At 44.3% G+C, this 22,090-nt stretch overlaps 1 protein-coding gene across 1 annotated transcript in view; it reads right to left on the bottom strand.

Annotated features, from left to right (window-relative positions):
* Nucleotides 1-21,645, bottom strand: part of LOC122939212 (serpin B4-like) — a 54,343-nt gene extending 32,698 nt beyond the window's left edge. Inside the window, exons 1-2 of the mRNA XM_044295249.1 lie at nt 21,506-21,645; nt 20,540-20,727 (exon numbers count right to left, since the gene is read on the bottom strand). Coding sequence (XP_044151184.1) covers nt 20,540-20,707 — 168 coding nt within the window. The 5' untranslated portion in view covers nt 20,708-20,727; nt 21,506-21,645. The remainder of the gene's footprint in view (nt 1-20,539; nt 20,728-21,505) is intronic.
* Nucleotides 21,646-22,090: the final 445 nt, after the last annotated feature.

Genomic DNA, 22,090 nt, shown 5'->3' with positions numbered 1-22,090 from the left:
ACTGTGGGCTTTAGACAGGTCTTTACATAAAGGCAGACCCCTCCCCCTCTCTGGTTTTGATAATCCTTTCTAAACAGACTGTAACCTTGTACATTAACTTCCCAGTCATAGCTATCATCCAGCCATGTCTCAGTTATTCCCACTATGTCATAGTCCTCCTCACACATCACTAATTCCACTTCACCAGTTTTATTAGTCAGGCTTCTGGCATTAGTATACATCCAATTAAGAGGTTTATGTATATTTTTACCCTGCACCTTTCCTTCTGAACTGTTCTAGTCCCTCCTTCTATTCCTCCCCCAGTCCCACTACCTTGCCCCTGGTCTCTATCTGCACTATCTTCCCATCCTATAACGCAATTACCCTCCCCCAAATCCCTAGTTTAAACACTCCTCCAACCTTCTAGCCATCTTTCCCCCCAACACAGCTGCCCCTTCCCCATTGAGGTGCAGCCCATCCCTACGATAGAGCATGTAGCTGACAGAGAAGTCGGCCCAGTTCTCCAGGAACCCAAACCCCTCCTTCCTACACCAGTTCTTGAGTCACTTGTTAACCTCCCTAATCTCCCACTGCCTTTCTTGTGTGGCTTGTGGTATTTGGGAAAACACTACCTTTGAGGTCCTTGCCCTAAGCTTTTGACCTAAATCCCTAAAATAATTTTTAAGGACTCTCCACCTTCCTCTAACTTTGTCATTGGTTCCAATATGGACCAGGACCACTGGGTCTTCTCCAGCCCCTCCCAGTAATCTGTCAACCCAATCCGCGATGTGTCGAACTCTAGCGCCAGGAAGACAACACACTGTTCGGCAATCACGGTCTTTGTGGCAGATTGCCCTTTCTGTACCCCTAATAATAGAGTCTCCCACTACCAGCACCTGTCTGGGCTGCCCTGATCTCCTGGTCCCCTGCTTACTGGAGCTGACATTCCCCTGACTGGCAGAGGAAGTGTCCGGCTGCAGCAGTGCTGTCCCTGAACCGACATCCCCCTCATCTGCCAAACGTTCAAACTTGTTGGGGTGTGACAGATCAGGGCTAGCCTCCCTGGCACTATTCCCTCTACCCCGCTTTCTAACTGTTATTCAGCTAGCTACCTAACTTTCTTCAGCCTCCTCGCTTTCACCCTCCCCCTCAACTTCCCCATAGAGTGCTTGCTCAGTGAGCAGCAAACTGTTTTCCAAATTGTTAACCTCTGGCTCTCCAGCTGTGGTAAAACTACAATTCCTAAGATGCACACTTGCTTGGATGTTCTCAGAACTGCATAGAAATGAGTAGAGCATGCTGGGAGTCGTAGTTTCACCACAGCTGGAGTGCCAGAGGTTAGCCATCACTGCAGAGGCTAGGGCGCATGACAAATTTACATATAGCCACCAGACCGCACCCACCAGGCCATTTATTGGCTGATACACGCTGGCGGGCATACTCAGGGATATTTAATCAGGTGCCCTGAATAAATTTGGCACATCTGCCGCCTAGGAAAATATGGGAACGTCTGAACTGGTAAGGTGGATTCCACTGCTAGTACATTGTTGCTATAGATGAGTGAATCGAGGTTTACAAAGTGGAATTTGATTTGCACCAAATTTCCACATGCTTCCTGGTAACGAATCACATATTTTTCCTAAAATGGCTGCTGCATGTGTTAGGCCATGGAGCAAGGAACTGTGGAAACGAGGGATCACCCACAATTCCATGCATGCAGCCAATGAGCAATTAGCCAGCCCTGTGATGTCACAGCCCTATAAATAGCCTCAGCCTTCTTGGATTCGGTCATTTTCCAGTGTACTTAGTGCAGGGAGAGACGTCAGAAGGCGCTAGGGAAAGTGCTAGGAAAGACTTTAAAACTTTTATTTTGCTGTATAACAGTTCAGGGAAAGGATAGCGAGGAATCATTCCACAGTATTGAAGCAGAACAGGGTACAGTAGGGGAGTTTACAGCCTGGGTAATAGGAACAATCCTATTACACCTTGCTGCACTGACTGAAGATCCAAATTGCCATTATACAGCTCTGTAATTCCAGAAAAACGTTCCTGTTATTGGGGTGCAATTGCTGTTTGTTACAGCCATTAACAGCGTTTATTACAAGGAAATATTTCTACGTCTTAGGGTACTTTCACATTAGCGGCAGGGGATTCCGGCAGGCTGTTCCGGCGGGTGAACAGCCTATCGGATCCGTCCTGCTGCTAGTTCACGTGTGACTCCGGACTGCCGCTCCGTCCCTATTGACTATAATGGGGACGGGGGAGGAGTTCCAGCGGCAGCACAGAAGCGCACAGCGAGAGGCAGCTGGACTAAAAGTACTGCATGTCGTACTTTTAGTCCGGCTGCCTCTCGCCATGCGCAGCCGTGCTGCCGCTGGAACTTCGCCCCCCATTATAGTCAATGGGGACGGAGCTGCAGTCCGGAGGCACACGTGAACTAGCAGCAGGACGGATCCTATAGGCTGTTCACCCGCCGGAATAGCCTGCCGGAATCCCCTGCTGCTAATGTGAAAGTACCCTAAGACGTAGAACTATTTCCTTGTAATAAACCCTGTTAATGGCTGTATCAAACAGCACTTGCACCCCAATAACAGGAACAGATTTCTGGAATTACAGAGCTGTATAATGGCCGTTCAGAGATGCAGTTATATGTTCTAAAGCCCTTTTTGGCGTGTATTATTGGCAAAAAAATATATATATTTGCCATTCAGCGGTGCAGTTATATGTTCTAAAGCCTTTTTGGCGTGTATTAGTGGCACAAAAAAAGTATTTGATGTTCAGCGGTATTAGTTATATGTTCTAAAGCCCTTTTTGGCATGTATTAGTGGCAAAAGAATATGTATAAGTGAAACTCAAAAAATTTGAATATCGTGCAAAGGTCCATTTATTTCAGTAATGCAAATTAAAAGGAATTGCATTAATGCAGCTTAAAATTAGAATTTTGTGAAAAGGTTCAATATTCTAGGCTCAAAGTGTCACACTCTAGTCAGCTAATTAATCCATACCCCCTGAGCAAAGGGTACCTCAAAATTGTGACTTTAGGGTTTCATAAGCTATAAGCCATAATCATCCAAATGATAACAAATAAAGGCTTGAAATATCTCGCTTTGCATGTAATGAGTCTATATCATATATTAGTTTCACCTTTTAAGTTGCATTACTGAAATAAATGAACTTTGCACGATATTCACATTTTTAGAGTTTCACCTATATTTGCTGTTCAGCAGTGCAGATATACTGTATGTTCTAAAACCTTTTGTGGCGTGTATAAGTGGAAAAAAATAAGTGTCTATTTGCCGTTCAGCAGTGCAGTTATATGTTCTAAAGCTCTTTTTGCCGTGTATTAAAGGCAAAAAATCTATTTGCCGTTCAGTGGTGCAGTTATATGTTCTAAAGCCCTTTTTGGCGTGTATTAGTGGCAAAAAATATCTATTTGCCGTTCAGCGGTGCAGTTATACGTTCCAAAGCCTTTTATGGCTTGCATAAGTGGAAAAAATACGGGCTTATTTGCCGTTCAGCAGTGCAGTTATATTTTAATTACAGAATTTAACTGCGGCAACACACAGAGACCGCAAGAGAGGTCTGGACAGTACATGCATATCCCTGAAAATATAGTGGATTAAGAGGTATTAATCTACCCTCATTGAAGGGGACTAATGTACTGCATTTTTGGAGGATTCCATTTTTAATTCTATTTTTAATTGTATTTACATTTTGGAGAATTTTTATATCGCATTGCAGTGGGACTTGTCATCCACATGATAATTTGGAGGAATCCTGAATAGACATTTGATTTTTATTCTGCTGCATTCTTTATTCTGCAAATTACTATTATTATCATATTATTGTATTCTTATTTTCATATTTTTTGTTTATTTTCATTTGTGTTATATTGTATACTAGTGTTAATTTATTGCAATCCAATTATCCTCTGCGATTATCACTGGGGTGATGCTCCAGGTGGAGATAGTGCTCATTGTAGAATTACGATCCCACCCCATATCAAGGGGGGAGCACTGATATCCGCGTGGACCATCTACACAGGGATCCACAGAAGGATCTCCCTGAATTAAGGTATACGTACTATTGAGACCACAGTTTAGTGTTTTATAAAGACCACATAGTTCTTCCCATTCTTTTTTTTATTATTTTTTATTATTATTTTTATGCTAATAAATATGGTTTTTTATTCTAATAAACAAAGTTGTATAAATATGCAAAATCTCTATTTGACTTCCTGATAATTGAGTGCCCTCCAATTTTTCATTTTTATTTGTTCTATACATTTTACGGGCTTGGAGTGTTGCCCTTGGAGTGAGCACCATCTCACGGCAGTACATGCAGGTGAGCCACTGACACTTATTGTATCCTTAAATTCAAACAGAACCCAGATCAGCCCATGGAGGGTGGACCCCGCTGTTGCTGCCTACTCAGAGATCTCTAATGTCAGTGGTGGTGAAGGTGACGATGATGATGTGTCGATGGACATCACGTGGGTGCCCACAAGAGAGGAAGAAGAGGGAAGTTCAGAGGGAGAGACGGAGCAGCAGATAGGGAGGAGAAGGAGGAGAAGCAGGCAAAACTTGCAGTGCACAAGAGGCAAAAAGCAGACTGCAAATGTATCTGGATGAAGCCGTCCACCATGCACGGTCACATCTTGTGCTCCCAGGACGCTGGTACATGGCTCCGCAGTGTGGGGTTTTCTTAACATGTCAGCTGCTGACAATAGTGTTGCCATCTGCAGCCTGTGCTGTCAATGCATAAGTCGCAGTAAGCCCAACACCTAGGGACGACGCCTTAAGAAGGCACCTGCCCTCCCATCACTGAGCCCAGTGGGAGCAACACCGTCAGAACCCACAAAGCCACACTCCCAGCGCTCCATGTCCTGCCTCGTCTCCTTCTTCTCTCTCCTCCCATTTGTCCTCCACCTTCCACCGTGCCGTCATCGCGTTCATCTGGCAGAAGGCAGGCTTCCGTGGCCCAAATGTTCGAGCGTGAAAAGTTGATGACGCCGGATAACCCTCCTGCCCAATGGCTGACCTCTGGCTTGTCGGAACTGCTAGCCCGCCAACTACTTCCATATAAACTGGTGGACTTGGAGGCCTTTATAAAATTTGTGGCCATTGGCACACTGCAATGGAAGGTCCCTGGAAGGAAATATTTCTCCCAGAAGGGCATCACAGAGCTACGTATATGGCCACGTTCAGCGGCAATTGAATATATCTCTGGCACACAGTGTCGGTGCCAAGATACATCTGACCACAGACACTTGGTCTTGCAAACATGGGCATGGAAGGTACATAACATTTACTGCCCACTGGGTGAAGCAGCCTTTTGGTGTCCATCTCCAAAGCAGAATGGAGTTTGAACTGATGCAAACTGATGCATTATGAGGTAATCTTTTTCCATTCAGAATGCATTAGAATGCAAACTGATCCATTTTGGACCGTTTGTAAAAGGCCTGAACGGATCTCACAAACAGAAAGCCAAAACTTGAGTGTGAAAGTAGACTGATATACCTCCAGCCACAAAATCACTTGTTCTTTTCTGTCAGGTGAATGCCTAATTTTTGGGGCCCGTACTCAGGTGGCCTAAAATAAAAAATTTCCATTTAAGATGCATAAAAATCCCCCCTGATTAAAATACATATTTTTAGTGGGAATTTTTGCCATTGATCCCCCTCTGGTGTGTCACTGTCCATGTTGTAAGACTATTAGTGCAGTTCTAGAAATTATTTGGTGGCTGCAAATATGACCTGAAGGTTTTTAAGGGTCGTCTGCCACTAAAGTGAATAGGGCCCGCCTCGAATGTGCGGTTGCCCGCATCGAATGTGCGGTTCGCGAACAATTGATTGCGAACACGTGTTCGCATTCGGGAAACGTCCTGGCCGATGTTCATTCATCACTAGTTTTATGTTCTAAAGCCCTTTTTGGCGTGTATTAGTGGCAAAAAAAATATTTATTATTTGCCATTCAGCAGTGCAGTTATATATTCTAAAGACTTCTTTGGCATGTATTGGGGGGGGGGGGGGGGGGGGGAATGGCCTATTAGCCATTGTGTGGTGAAGTAAGAAAATTACAGACTTTTTTTAGGTGTTTTAATTTCCTTTTTACTTATTTATTTGATCTAACAGTATGTCAGACAGAGAAGTGCCAAGGAGAGTGGCAGAGTGGCAGAGGCCTAAATGTTTCTGGCGCAGACACAGGTCGCAGCAGAGTAAGGGGGCGTGGCAGCAGGAGTCGCAGTGAGAGGCCTGAGCTCCCGGTGTCATCTAGAGGTCGTGTCTTGACCAGCCTACCCAGCGGTTCTTGAATGGTTGACTCGGTCATCCACTTTGTACCAAGTGACATCAGATACCCCCAGCCAAGAGTCGATGGGTTCATCATACACAACCCTTAGTTGACATGGCTCAGGAGCAGGCCCTGTGCCCTCACCTGTCCTCAATTTGCCTCTGTCCTTTTCTGTTCCCTCATCCAGACAAGTATTAAATGCTGTGGGCTCAGCTCCACTATACAGCGAGGACGAGCTACTAGAGGATAGTCAGCAGCTACTGGCCAGCCAAAATGTGGAGGAGACATCGACTGCTTCCACCGGTAGGCGGACAAGTAGTGATGAGGAGAGTGGAATGGGAGCTGGCTCCTGAGCAGGCTCCAGAGCCAGAGACCGTTGAAGAGGATATCAGTGAGGTGCCGACAGTACTCGATGATGTAGCTGATCACACTTGGAAGACGGTTGAATTAGGGGCTTCATCATCATCGGGAGAAGAGGGTGGCAGCTTGCCAGTGAGGCAAGTTGCTAGCGTGGCCGGGAGTCAGCAGGGTGGCAGCAGTGGGAGGTCAGGAGCCAAACGTGCCTGGGGTAGACCACACACTTCGCAGGAGCCTACCTGACCGCAGAGCAGTGGTGCAGGGGTTCACAGAAGTAGCAGTCAGTCTGTGAGGAGTGTTGAAGGTAAAATCACCTACTCGGCGGTGTGGCATTTTTTTGTTACGCCGCTGGGGGAAGTGAACATGGCCATTTGTAGAATCTGTGGGCAGAAGGTGTAGCGTGGCCAGGGTGCCAATGTTGGCACCACAGGCCTGCATCAACATATGCATCGTCACCATAAAGTGGCCTAGGAGAACCGTGGCTCCAATGTGTTGGTCCAGCCTGCCGCAGCAACTGCTGCATCACCCAGTGGCATGCACCCGATTTCAGGCATTCAAGGCTCCACCACCTCAGCCGAAGGGAGCTGTCCACCCTTCCCATCATCTGCTGATCCTGATGCTCCTGCTCCTCCTCCTTGTCAGTCATTTTGTCAGCAATTGATCACCAAAGTGATTGCCAAGAGACAACAGTATGCGTGCACTCATCCAACGGCCCAGAAACTGAATGCGTTCCTGGCCAAGTTGCTGGTGCTGCAGTCCTTCCCTTTCCAAGTGGTGGACTCTGCCTTTTCAGAGAACTGATGGTTTGTCCAGAGCCAAGGTGGAGAGTCCCAAGCTGTCATTTATTTGTCAAAAAGGCAGTACCAGCCCTGCACACGTATGTAGAACAGAAGGTGGGCCAGACCTTGAGCCTGTCGTTGTCTGCCAAAGTGCACGGCAGTGCCGATTTGTGGAGCTGTAACTACGGTCAGGGAGAATACATGTCCTTTACGGCCCACTGAGTAAATGTGGTTCCTGCACATCCAAACCTGCAACTTGGCCAGGTGATGCTCCACTGCAGGGACAATTCACAGTGCCCCTCCAGCATACAACATGTGTAGGGCACGGCTGTGTCATGCTGTTCTGCACCTCGTTTGCCTGGGCTAACGGAGTCACACAGGGGAGGAACTGCTCTGCGTCCTTCTTCAAGAAATCGAGTCCTCAACAACTCAAAATCGGAACCATAGTGAACGACAACAGGAAGAACATGGTGTCAGCGCTGCTCCAAGGAGGGCTAGGCCATGCGCCCTGCATGGCACACGTGTTCAATCTGGTTGTCAAGCGGTTCCTGAAGTCTTCCAGCCATCTGCAAGACATCCTAAAAATGGCCAGGAAACTTTGCATGCACTTCAGCCACTCGTACACCGCAAAGCACACCCTCCTTGAGCTGCAGCGGCAGAACGGTATCCCCCATCATAGACTGATATGCGACGTTTCCCCCTGTTGGAATTCCACCTCCATATGTTGGACCGCCTATAAGAACAAAGAAAGGCCATAAACAATTTCTTGATGATCCAAGCGGACAGTAGTCCCCTGTGTAACTTCGATGTTAGCCAGTGGCAGCTCATACCACCTGCCGTGTGCTCAGGCCCTTTGAGGAGGCCACGTTATTTGTCAGTCGCCAGGACTACGGGATGAACAATGACATTCCACTGCTTCATGTCCTGGAACAGATGCTGGTAAATCTGGCTGGTCAGGAGACTGGAGACGTGGCGCCTAGATCTCATGGCCACATGATGTCACGAGGCTGTCAAGAACCACGCCTGACTCCGTTATACCCGGGGTCAGGAAGTCACAGCGGATGGCTGCGCGCTCTATGTAGAAAGGTAGGGCTGTTTCTTTATGGTAGCTTTCTAGGTTTGCTTTGCAACCCTTTTTGGCTCACTCAAGGATCCGTAGCTCCTTCTCCTCGGCTGTTCCTTGTCCAGCACTCCCAACCTCCTTATATTCCCCTCTCCCACTTCTCTGGTTGCCAGATATAGAGCTTCCTGCCTGGACTTCTATATTGACCCACTGGAGCTGTGTTGCTGCGTTCCCTGGTTGTTGTTCCAGAGCGTTACCCTCCGGATCCCTGTTGGGCTTTTGTTGTCTGCTGTTGTCGCCCACCTGGGATTATATGTTTTGTCTGTATTGTCTGTCCTCTCCTTGGTGTTTTCCTCTTAGTGTCAGTGGGGCGGACTAGTGATCCCGCCGGCCCGTTCACTACCTAGGGCTCATCTTAGGGAAAGCCAGGGTTTAGGCACGTGATCGGCATACGGGTGAGGAACCCGTCTAGGGACGTCAGGGCAGTCAGGTGCCAGCCGCAAGGTGAGTCAGGGGTCACCACCTTTCCCTCTCCCTTGAGCAGGGCCTTCCCTTTTCCCTCCCTTTGCGTGACGCCGGTCATTACACATGAGGCCTGTTGGGGCTAACTGGAGGAGGAGGAGGACATTGGAGCACAAGCAATGTGTAGCGAAATGGGTGGTTTTTCTACATAGGTGACAGGAGAGGAGGAGCAGGAGCAGCCAGAGGAGATGCAGGGCAATAAGGGAGACGAGGCAGAGGACCCAGACACACCATGCTTGTATGCAGTGGAGATGGAGGCAGGGAGTTCCTCTGAGTCACTTGCACAAATGGCCCGATGTATGCTCACTTGCTTGCATAGTGACAGCCGAATTGTCACCATTCGACAGAGGGATAACTTCTGTCTCTCCACCTTGTTGGACCCTTGCTACTGGTCCAAAATGGGGGCCTTTTTTACACTCGCTGAGAGGGAGGACAAACTGAACTACTATAGAGAATTCCTATGTAGTCAGTTGGCCGCTGCCTTTCTGCGCCATCCTTTCGCAAGTCTGACCGGGTGGGCCCCCTGCACTCACGTTCCTCTGCCATGGTTGCTGTAGCAGGGTGGGGGGTAGGAGCAGTTCCAGCTCCATCAGCAGCAACTTGAGTCTAGAGTCGCTGATGAGCAGCTTTCTTCACCCGCCTAATGAAGAAACTACTCACCAGCATCCATACTTGGACAGTACCCTGCCACCCCACATTGAAGATCTGCTGGATTACTGGGCAGCCAAACTGGATTTGTGGCCGCAACTGTCCGAGTTTGCCCTGGAGAAGCTGTCCTTCCCAGCCAGTAGTGTTGCATCAGAGCGGGTGTTTAGTGTGGCGAGGCAATAGTTAAACCAAGAAGAACTCGCCTGTCAACCTAAAATGTGGAGAAACTGACCTTTGTCAAGATGAAGCAGGCGTGGATCAGCCAGGATTTCCACCCACCAATGCCTGATGCATCAGACTAGATCATCCATGGTGCCACACCAACACTTTGACAAAAGAGACTGATTTCTTCTGGTTACCTGCCTCAGCTACTATTCTGATGCTGCCACCTACCTGATGCCACACATCTGACGCCAAGTGCTCCTTCTTTTACCCACCATCTTCAGCTGGTACTGGTATTGCCACCCACCTCCCCACTCTGTCACCGGGTCACTCTGTGGTCTCCTGATGCTGCTGCCACCTCCACACTATGTCACCTTGCCACTCTGTGGTCTCCTGATGCTGCTGCCACCTTCATACTATGTCAGCTTGCCACTCTGTGGTCTCCTGATACTGATGCTACCTCAAACTATGTCACCTTGCCACTCTGTAGCCTCCTGATGCTGCTGCTTCCACCTCCACACTGTCATTGTGCCACCCTGTGGCCTCATCCTGATGCTACTACCGCCACCTCCACACTCTGTCATTGTGCCACTCTGTGATCTCCTCATGCTGCTGCTGCTACCTCCACACTGTCATTGTGCAACCCTGTGGCCAACTCCTGATGCTGCTACTGCCACAACCTCTACACTCTGTCATTGTGCCACTCTGTGGTCTCCTCATGCTGGTGCTGCCACCTTCACACTGTCATTGTGCCACCTTGTCACCTCCTCCTGATTCTTCTGCTGCCACCACCTCCACACTGTCAGTGTGCCACTCTGTGGCCTCCTGATGCTGCTGCCACCTCCACACTGTCACTGTGCAACTCTGTGGCCTCCGTCTGATGCTGCTGCCATCTCCAGACTCTGTCATTGGGCCACTCTGTGGTCACCTCATGTTGCTTCCCACCCTCCCCACTTCATGACTCGACCACTATTTTCCCTTTTTGGCCTGGCTGACATCATCATTTATTTGACCCTTCTTCTGATCTGTCAGAAGGAAGGAAAAATGAGATGCACAACAGATCCTGTCTATGTAACAGCTGTAAGGCCTGCATGACATGGTCCCTATTTTGCATCAGAATTGGCTTATGATTTGGTAGCCAAAACCAGGAGTGGGTACAAAACACAGAAGACATGCAAATATTCCATTCACAAGTCATCCCTGTTTTGGATCCACTCCTGTTTTTTTGGGCTTTAGCAATACTGATTGATTACTGATCAAATGCTGACCAAGTGAAGGCGGAAGCGCCACAGACAGGATCCGTTTTTTTGGGGTTATTGTTCTGACAGATGAGGGCAAAATAATCAGTGACATCAACAAAAACTTACTGCTGACACCCACTCCACTCTGTCGGGGGGCTTTACTTGTATAAGCGTTTAATGGAAATCTATGTGGAATCAGTAAATTGGTGTAAAAGGAGTGTGCTCTTTCACGTTATAATAGGATCTTGGCCTCTACACGGTTCTTTATACCTGGCGCTAACACTAACCTGTAAGGCTGAGTTCACACTTGAGTTATTTGGACAGTTTTGGCCCCGTAATTCTAACTTAGCTAAGTAGCCTAACAGGCTGTTAGATGCACTACTCATATTCCACCACTAGATGGGGATAGCACCATAGTGTATATATATATATATATATATATATATATATACCACAGTTCAGGCCTAGTTGGTGGTGTGGAGTGGGAGTAGCTGGAGTGAGGAGCAGGGGGAAGGAGAGGACTCCCTCCTTTCATCTCAGGACAATAGCCGTTATTCTAGGCTTTAGGCGTCTTTGTATCAAGGTGAAGGATTTATTAGCTTCCGGCAGCCTCACCGTTACTTCAAGGACAGACAGGCCATCTGTTGTAGCACTTGTAGGTAGAAGATAAGGACCTGAACCACCGTTACTGAGATTAGAACAAGGCATAGAGCTAAATACCAGTGAGTACACAACCTCCTATCATAGCCTGAGATATAGAGCCTGTTACCTGGATTTACAACAATCAAGTTCCATATACATGAGAGACTGTTTATATCTGGATGTAAATTGCTGTCAAGATCCTGTGTTCAGTAAAGTTCTTAGTTGGATTCGAACCCCGTCTCATTCTTCCATCTCCATACTACAACCACTCTCATCATTTTGCACCACCAAGGTGCTTGCGTCACAACATTACCTAATTGAGGGGCCCAGCCGCACAAGCACCCAGAAAATTCAATCACCGTCAAGGGCACCTCGATCACCACCTGGCCGGTGTCCCCTGTAATAGAGTGTGCCCCCGGAGAGTAAAGAACTAACTGTTATTATTCCTCAGTACACCATCACCTCACAAGTTATTCCCCCTGCGGTCCCTGCGTGCTGCATTTTGACATCACAACATCAGTCTCCTCGATTTGTTATAAAAGGAACCAGTATTACTGCCATCTGTCTTGTCATTTTGTTAAAAAATCGATTTCATTAATATGCTAATTAGCTCCGTAATAGTAAGTGGCTAGACCAAAATATCAGAAAATGGTCAGGTGCACACCCCGCGGTACCCCCAGTACCGAAATAAAGGGCATATGTATTAAATAGGCGGTGTGGGGCACTTTTATATCTGGCAACTAATAGACTGCAAAATAAAAGTAATAACCAATGACAGCATAAAAATAGGGACCTACTAGGAACTTTGCCTTCAATTTTGTTGTATTTTGTACCCCTTTTATTTAATTGTACCCCATTGTTTTTCACAATATGCTTGGATCCTGCGTGATCCTATGATTGTATTTTGCTTTCTGAATATGGAGCAAACATTGCTCAAGGAAAATATGCTTGAAAAATAATAAAGCAAAGTAAACATAAAAATAGGGACCTACTAAATGGAATGACAGAGTGGAATGCCCATAGACTTTAACAGGAAAGTGGAATGCCCATAGAGAATAATGGACCAGAGTGGAATGCCCATAGAGAGTAATGGAAATGTAATATTTGAATTACAGACAAAACCATTTGACATATCTTATAATTATTTAGCAGGCTTACTCTCCAAGTTCAGTGGGATTATTTAATGTTCAGATTAAGTGGAATTATCACAGTTTTCTGCAAAATGACGAGGGTGAATGACACAAAGGAATGCCTATAGACTATTATAGGAAATAAACTATGAGCTCATTTGCAGGTAAATCTGTGTTATGTAGGACATTAACCTTTTCCGCAAGTGTTCCCTGGGTAGAGTAGCATATTGTAAAATGAAAATTACTTTGGATTATAACCATTTTCTATAGAATGCAAAGGTGAGTGACATAATGGAATGCCCATAGACTTTAACAGGAAAGTGGAATGACCATAGAGAATAATGGACCAGAGTGGAATGCCCATAGAGAATAATGGAAATGGAATATTTGAATTACAGACAAAACCATTTGACATATCTAATAATTATTTAGCAGGCTTACTCTCCAAGTTCAGTGGGATTATTTAATGTTCAGATTAAGTGGAATTATTACTGTTTTCTGCAGAATGACGAGGGTGAATGACACAAAGGAATGCCCATAGACTATAATAGGAAATAAACTATGAGCTCATTTGCAGGTAAATCTGTGTTATGTAGGACATTAACCTTTTCCGCAAGTGTTCCCTGGGTAGAGTAGAATATTGTAAAATGAAAATTACTTTGGATTATAACCGTTTTCGATAGAATGCAAAGGTGAGTGACATAATGGAATGCCCATAGACTTTAACAGGAAAGTGGAATGCCCATAGAGAATAATGGAAATGTAATATTTGAATTTCAGACAAAACCATTTGACATATCTAATAATTATTTAGCAGGCTTACTCTCCAAGTTCAGTGGGATTATTTAATGTTCAGATTAAGTGGAATTATCACTGTTTTCTGCAGAATGACGAGGGTGAATGACACAAAGGAATGTCCATAGACTATAATAGGAAATAAACTATGAGCTCATTTGCAGGTAAATCTGTGTTATGTAGGACATTAACCTTTTCCGCAAGTGTTCCCTGGGTAGAGTAGCATATTGTAAAATGAAAATTACTTTGGATTATAACCGTTTTCTATAGAATGCAAAGGTGAGTGACATAATGGAATGCCCATAGACTTTAACAGGAAAGTGGAATGCCCATAGAGAATAATGGAAATGTAATATTTGAATTAGAGACAAAACCATTTGACATATCTAATAATTATTTAGCAGGCTTACTCTCCAAATTCAGTGGGATTATTTAATGTTCAGATTAAGTGGAATTATCACTGTTTTCTGCAGAATGACAAAGGGGAATGACACAAAGGAATGCCCATAGACTATAATGGGAAGTAAAACGTGACTTGGTGCCTGAACCATTCAACATATCAAATAAATTTGTAGCAGGCTTACTCTTCAAGTTCAGTGGGATTATTTAAAATTGAGATTAAGTGGAATTATCGTTGGTTTATATGAAATGCCAATTGTAATGACCCAAAGGAATGCCCATGCAATTATTGGAGTTCACATAACTTTTTTCTCTTTAACGCACGATTCTACCACCAGCTCAGGGGGACAGCAATGGGGAGCCCCTGTGCCTTTACCTATGCCAACCTCTTCCTGGGCTGGTGGGAGGATACGTGTGTGTTCCCTGATTGACCCATCTAGGGTGCTGATAACATCATATTTTGGACACGCTACATTGACAACATATTTCTGGTCTGGAAGGGTGGGCCAGGGGATCTCAAAAGGTTCATTGTTGAGCTTAACAATAATAAGATTGGCCTCCGGTTTACATATGAACTAGACCCTAAGACAATTACCTTCCTGGATGTACGGATGACTAAGGAGGATGACAGAGTAATGACAGACATATATAGGAAGGCCACTGCCACAAACTCACTGCTTCACTGGAATAGTCACCACCCGATCCCCCTTAAACGTGGTATACTGAGGGGTCAATACCTCAGAGTGAGGAGGGACTGTTCAGAGGGTGAATCCTCCTTTAGTGAAGCTAGGAGACTACAAGACAGATTTAGGGGTAGGGGGTATCCACAGACTGTTTTGAAGGAGGCCTTTAAGAATGCCCAACAATAAAATCGGGCTGACCTCCTGGTCCCGAGACCCAGGGCTGTAGATAAAAATCAACCCCTGCGGATCATCGCTACCTTCGATGCAGCCAATCATCAAGTAAGGACTGTTTTGAAAAGATATTGGCATATATTGCGTATGGACTCTGATCTGTCCAATATTCTTACTGATTACCCTACTGTCACTTAACGCCGCGGAAAGAGTATAAAGGACAGTCTAGTCCATAGCCATTTTACACCTCCAGCAAAAACGAGCACATAGCTTGACCGTAAACCTATAGGTGTCTTTAAATGTGGTTCGTGTAAGGCGTGTGAATAATACATTTCAACCTCCAAGGCCATTACCTGTTCTGTAACCAAACAGACCTTTCAGGTCAGAGACTTTGTAAACTGTAGAAGTAAAGGTGTAAAGGTGCAATCTACATCTGCCAGTGTACGTGTCCAATGGACTATATAGGGAAAACAGTGAGTGAGGTTAGGAGAAGGATCTGTGAACATATTAATGATGTAGTTAAAAAGAATGTCACACCAGTGGCATTACATGTCAATGGGGGGACCCGAGATGCTTGAGGTTTTCTATTCTGGAGCTGGTGCCGCCCTCCCCCCGGGGGGGGGTAGGGGGTGGACTGGGACAGGAAGATCCTTCAGAAGGAATCTGAATGGATACATCGGTTCCGGTCCCAGTCCCCCCTCGGGATCATGAGAGATTGACGTTTTCTTGTTTCCTTTTAATTGCCACTGTTGTATAAATTGGTGCCTTTTTTCTGGAATGTCCTTTGTCATGTACTGCCAGGCCCGATGTAATTTTGAATAAATCCTTTAACTGCCCAGATGCGGGAAGCATCTGAATTTGAATATCATTTGAACCAATGAATATGATGTTTTCGTTGGATAATATAAATATCATCTATATATATTTTCTAGGCTGTTTGATGGTTTTTGGTGAAGGTTTCATTCACCACTTTTGATTAATATATTTTTGTCTCCTCCCCACCATGTATTTCTTCACCCATAGATATGTAATCATTCTTTGATGCTCTAAATGGGTATCTATGTGTCTTACCCTGTTGGGTTAATTGCGATCAGACATTGGCCTCTATATATTCTGGGTCCCTATAGGTTTGGCTTATATAGGAGTCTGGCGAACATTGCGGATGGAGAGCACTACATAGTGCGGAAGCATGTGACCGGAACTGAGCGCTCTGAACTGAGCGCTGAGCTGCGTTCCACCGGCCAGAAATGAATACATCTGACGACTGGAAGTGACGGAATCGCGGAAGTGACGTAGTCGCGTCTCATCGATGCATGGTGGCAATTTTGAATGTGGTGAGCATACTGTATGAATAGTGGGCACCTGGTGAACACAGACATGGACTGAATGAGGAGTTTGGGACGATCAGATCCTGACTGTAAGTTGGGGAATTCTTTTCCCTTTGTCTTTACTAACTTGACCGCAAGTGTTGATCATTAGCATCTGTTCTTTGCAGTATGGGTCATCTATGCTCATTGAAGGAATTCATTAACCACTGGACCTATGATGTTTAAAGTGAATGTACAGAGACTGTGAGTTCATTTCTATTGCTTTGGGCAATTGTAGGATACGTTTTGTCCTCTACCATGTATCTCTTTCTTCCACAGATGCCTGCAATGAACTCCAGCTAAGCTATACAATGGTCCTGGTGTCTTACTAAACTGTCTGCACTGAGTCCGAGTGATTGAGATCCCCTCCAGCCACTGACAAATGGTCCCATTCTCTATCTTCTGGGTATCATTTATATAACTACGGATATCTCACTATCCATACTGATATCCGTCACCCAAATTCTACTGACCCCCTGATGATCCCATAAAGTGGGGGAGACGAGTTGGGGTATTTTCAATGATTTATATCTAATGGTGTACTGTGTACCTAGGTAGCTTTATGACCTCAGCACTAGGAGTATGTACACAGTCCACCAATAGGCCCTATATGATAGGGTAGGGTGTATGTGTTGTTTTTGTATGTATATCATCTGTCCATCTTTAAGCACCTATTTAGGATATCACGTATATTCATACCCTCCATCACCACCCCATTAGGGTCTTGTGAGGGTTGGAATAGCCCAGGTTCGAGGACAGGGAGTCCCCACCATCGGGGGTCGTCTCTGGGCTGAGGAATAGACCAGGGAGAAATAACAGGGACAGTTTCCCTACATCCCCTGGTGTTCTAAAGATGCTTACTGTGGACTGTATCTGAGTGGACCCTCAGTGATTACCGTCTTTTTTGTTTATTGACCTAACTTTCCAATTTTAAAGGACAGAAATAAAATGTATTAATTTTAAGGGTTATATTATTTGCTTGATCTTGATTTATGTTGATTAACCCAGAGAGACATTATTTATTTAACTGCTGCATTAGTATAACACAGATTTACCTGCAAATTAACTCATAGTTTACTTCCCATTATAGTATATTGGCATTCCTTTGTGTCATTCCCCTTGGCATTTAATAGAAACCAACGATAATCCCACTTAATCTCAATTTTAAATAATCCCACTGAACTTGAAGAGTAAGCCTGCTACAGATTTATTTGATATGTTGAATAGTTCAGGCACCAAGTCACGTTTTACTTCCCATTATAGTCTATGGGCATTCATTTGTGTCATTCCCCTTCATCATTCTGCAGAAAACAGTGATAATTCGACTTAATCTGAACATTAAATAATCCCACTGAACTTGGAGAGTAAGCCTGCTAAATAATTATTAGATATGTAAAATGGTTGTGTCTCTAATTCAAATATTACATTTCCATTATTCTCTATGGGCATTCCACTCTGGTCCATTATTCTCTATGGTCATTCCACTTTCCTGTTAAAGTCTATGGGCATTCCATTATGTCACTCACCTATGCATTCTATAGAAAATGGTTATAATCCAAGGTCATTTTCATTTTACAATATGCTACTCTACCCAGGGAACACTTGCGGTAAAGGTTAATGTCCTACATAACACAGATTTACCTGCATATGAGCTCATAGTTTATTTCCCATTATAGTCTATGGGCATTCCTTTGTGTCATTCACCCTCGTCATTCTGCAGAAAACAGTGATAATTCCACTTAATCTGAACATTAAATAATCCCACTGAACTTGGAGAGTAAGCCTGCTAAATAATTATTAGATATGTCAAATGGTTTTGTCTGTAATTCAAATATTACATTTCCATTATTCTCTATCGGCATTCCACTCTGGTCCATTATTCTCTATGGGCATTCCACTTTCCTGTTAAAGTCTATGGGCATTCCATTATGCCATTCCTTTTAGTAGGTCCCATAAAAATATTTATTCTAGATTGGATAAACTAGGAGATACGTAGATGAGAAATCAATAAAAATGGGCAGATATGTCCTTCAAAAATAGCAGCATTAGGCTACTTTCACACTGGTATTTGTACAGACGGATTCGCTCCTATAATGCAAACGATGGTATCCGTTCAGACCGAACCGTCTGCATTATATTTTACTAAAACAGTCTAAGTACAATTTGTATTCAGACGGATCCGTCCAGAATTTACATTGAAAGTCAATGGGGGACGGATCTGTTTGAAAAATGCACCATATTGTGTCACCTTCGAACGGATCCGCCCCCATTGGCTTCCATTGTAACTCTGGACGGATCCGCTTGCCTCCGCACGGCCAGGCGGATACCCGAACGCTGCATGTAGCATTCGGGTGTTCGCCTGCTGAGCGGAGCGGAGGACAGACGGTGCCAGACTGATGCATTCTGAGCGGATCCGCATCCACTCAGAATGCATTAGGGCTGGACGGATCCATTCGGGTCCACTTGTGAGAGCCTTCAAACGGAACTCACAAGCGGAGCCCCAAACGCTAGTGTGAAAGTAGCCTTAAAATTTAAACTTTACATATGATAACATCTGTCATTTACTCTGATATGTCCCGCTGTATAAATCCTCAGTGGGACTAAACTATAACCTCAGTCCAAGTTCGGAGGTCCCCCTATTAATATGAGGTGTGATCCACCTGGAGAAGAAAAAGTAGTCTTCCAGTATATAAGTGTCTGCAATGTAGGTAACTTCCGTCAGCAGGGTTAAATAAAGTTGCTGTTTTGCAGCTAGGTTAGAATTAACCAATCCAAGCTGGTTAAGGCTGTACAGTCTGGCTCCGAATATTTTGTACTCAGCTGTACGTAGCAGATTCAGTGATCTGTATGTTCAATGAGCTGTAAGGACTTACGAGGTGTCCCGTGTGGTCCTCTGCTCTCTCCCTCTCTGTGCACTTGACTAGGGAGTTTGCAGGGAACTGAGTCCTAGAGTCCTGGTATATTCCACCGGCTGGATTCTCCTGCTTTAGCTAAATATGATAAATAAGTACGCTGTATCTTGGTGGTATTGTCAACTATAATTCGATCCCTCACTGTAATCTCGCGCATGCGCCTTGGAACCACTGGTCAGCTCCTACAAGCGAAGTGCACAGACAGCTGGCGCATGCACTCTTCGTTCGCTGAGGCTGCTGACCAGTGGATCCAGGGCACATGCGCCAGATTACAGCGCACCATCGGCGATAAAAGGAGTAAATAATTAGGAGTGGGATGGCTGGGACAGAGGGACACATTACTGAGGTAATTAGGGTATTAATAAAAGTGGATTTTTTTTTTTTAAACAAAATGACAAGACAGATGGCAGTAATACTGGTATATTTTAAAACAAATCAATAAGACTGATGTGGAGATATCAAAAGCTCTGTTACTAAAATTCAGTTGACAGAATCCCTTTAAGGCACTTTCCCCAGTGGACGGTGTATGATCTTTTGGCTCCTAGTCTCTAGTTAAGTGCAATATTCGATCAGACTGCCATATACAAAACTTCTGCCTGACATCTGACTGATTCTCTGCAGCCTGCCCTGACCTTAGTCTGTCTCCCACATTGTTCCATTGCTGCCTGCTCTGTCCTCGGACTTTGTTCTCGGATACATTCGTATTTCACATGCCCTGACTTTAGCCTGTTTCCTGACTATGAATATTGCCTGACCCCTCATGCTTTTTTCTGGTGTTTCTAACCCCCATGGATCAGTTGCCAACTGAAGAGGTAGCAGCGTAGTGGCTCCCTGCAGTGAAGACCAAAAGGGTTAATACCAGGGGGACTTTCAAAATAAAGTACTTAGAGTTTGCCCTAAGCAAAACTGGTTAGTTGGAACAGTGGTCCACATCCATTACCCATTACACTGCTTTTGGGCTGACAACCCCTGGGATCATCTCTTATCCCCTGAAACATAAAAAAACAACAACATTTATCTGTCTGCAGACCTGCCTTTTCTCAGTTTCCGAGTTGTTATGAAACAAATTAATGCAGATCACACTTTACAATGAAGCCCCACCACATGGGCACTTGCTGGAGCAGTACCTGCCAAAATAAAGTTGACATGCATGCTATTTCTTATAATAAAACCTTCATAAAAGGTATGTGTGTCCTGCTCTGCCCAGCCTCAACCTAGTGCTGTCTTCAGTTTTGCATGGTTAAAAATGCTGACAGACTTCCTTTAAAAATGGCACATTACTAATCATCACTAAACATTACCCTTTAACATTAGGTTGTGAAATCTGAATGATGACAGAAGGCAACTCCATTTGGAAAATTCCATAAATTAAAAATAAATAATTGCAGAGCAAAAGTACCTTTTCTATTTGAGACTTTGTATTTCCACCTGCTCCTGACATGAGCATCTTCAATGCTATAAAAATGCTGAGAGGTGAACAAAACATGTTCTTGTTTTGTTCAGTTTTCTGCATTTCTTTGAACAGGTCCATTGAGAAGTTCAAAACCGCTTTACTGAAGGCATCCATGATCAACCTATAAAGTGGACCTAAAAAATACACATTCAATTACTGTTAACACTCTAAGGTAATATTAAGCCTAGAAAATGACTAAAAGACAATCGCTCTTTTTGCTCCAACCTCTCTTAGGGCTCATGCACACGACCATGTGTATTTTTTGGTCCGCAAAAAATATTCCATATTTTGCGGAATGAAACAGCTGGCCCCTAATAGAACAGTCCTATCTTTGTCCAATATGAGGACGATAATAGGATATGTTCTATTTTTTTTGCAGAACAGATATGCAGACATATGGAAATGGAATGCACATGTTGTAACTGCATTATTATTTTTTTTTGTGTGGACCGGTTGAAAACAATGGTTCCGCATACAGTCTTAAAAAATAAATTAAAACTGACACGGAAAGAAAATGCGTTCGTGTACATGAGCCTTTAGGGGTTAGGTTACTTTCTATGAAATCTATTTAATAAGCAAAAAAGATTATTTCCAGCCAGATCCAACTTGGCCGGTTCTATAAAGAATAAGTAACAAACACATGTAGCAGGGTTAGCACTCAAGCTCTTAACTCAAATTTCTTAACTCATCACATTATCTTGAGACAAAAGCCTTTAAAAAGCAATTGAAGGTGTTAACTCTACTACATCCGTATTTTATTCATATCTAACTATATAGTTTAGAGCACGTTTGCGTACACTGCTGCACAATAGTTATAACCACTCTTAAGAATTCAATCAACCCGTTTTATCCACGTTACAAATAAAAGGTAATATAGTGAGAAGGAAGTATATATTTTTAAAGTTAAATTACCTTAATGGAAAAGTTAAAATCTTAGTGTATCCTCGCTGGATCTCAGTTAATTGGTAAGGCATTAAGAAAGGGCTGACTTTTATACTGTACTTATGTCTGTTGGCAAAGTGCCATGAAATTCATGGTACTGTATGTTTCAATGTTTGTCTTGGCAAACAAGCAGTTTCTTCATACCTTTGCAAGACAAGCTGAGCAAGTTTCCTTCACTGCTCATAAACTGAAAGGACATTTAACCCCTTCAGGACTTGGGCAATTTTTGAAATAACATTTTCAATTGTTCCTTGTCGCCTTCCAAGAGCCATAACTTCTATTTACCAACGATGTAGCCATTTGAGGGATTTTTTAAACCCCTTGAGGACACAGCCATTTTTCACCTTAAGGCCTCTTTCACACGACCGTATGGCTTTTTCAGTATTTTGCGGCCCGTTTTTAACGGATCCGTTGTTCCGTTTTTGTTTCAGTTGTGTTTCCATTTCCGTTCCGTTTTCCCGTATAGCATATACAGTATACAGTAATTACATAGATAAATTGGGCTGGGCATAACATTTTCAATGGATGGTTCTGCAAAAACGGAACGGATACGGA

Source organism: Bufo gargarizans, chromosome 5 (assembly GCF_014858855.1).
Source record: "Bufo gargarizans isolate SCDJY-AF-19 chromosome 5, ASM1485885v1, whole genome shotgun sequence".
Taxonomy (NCBI): Eukaryota; Metazoa; Chordata; class Amphibia; order Anura; family Bufonidae; genus Bufo; species Bufo gargarizans.
The sequence above is the reverse complement of the archived record's forward strand: the minus strand, read 5'-3'. Positions and strand labels throughout refer to the sequence as shown.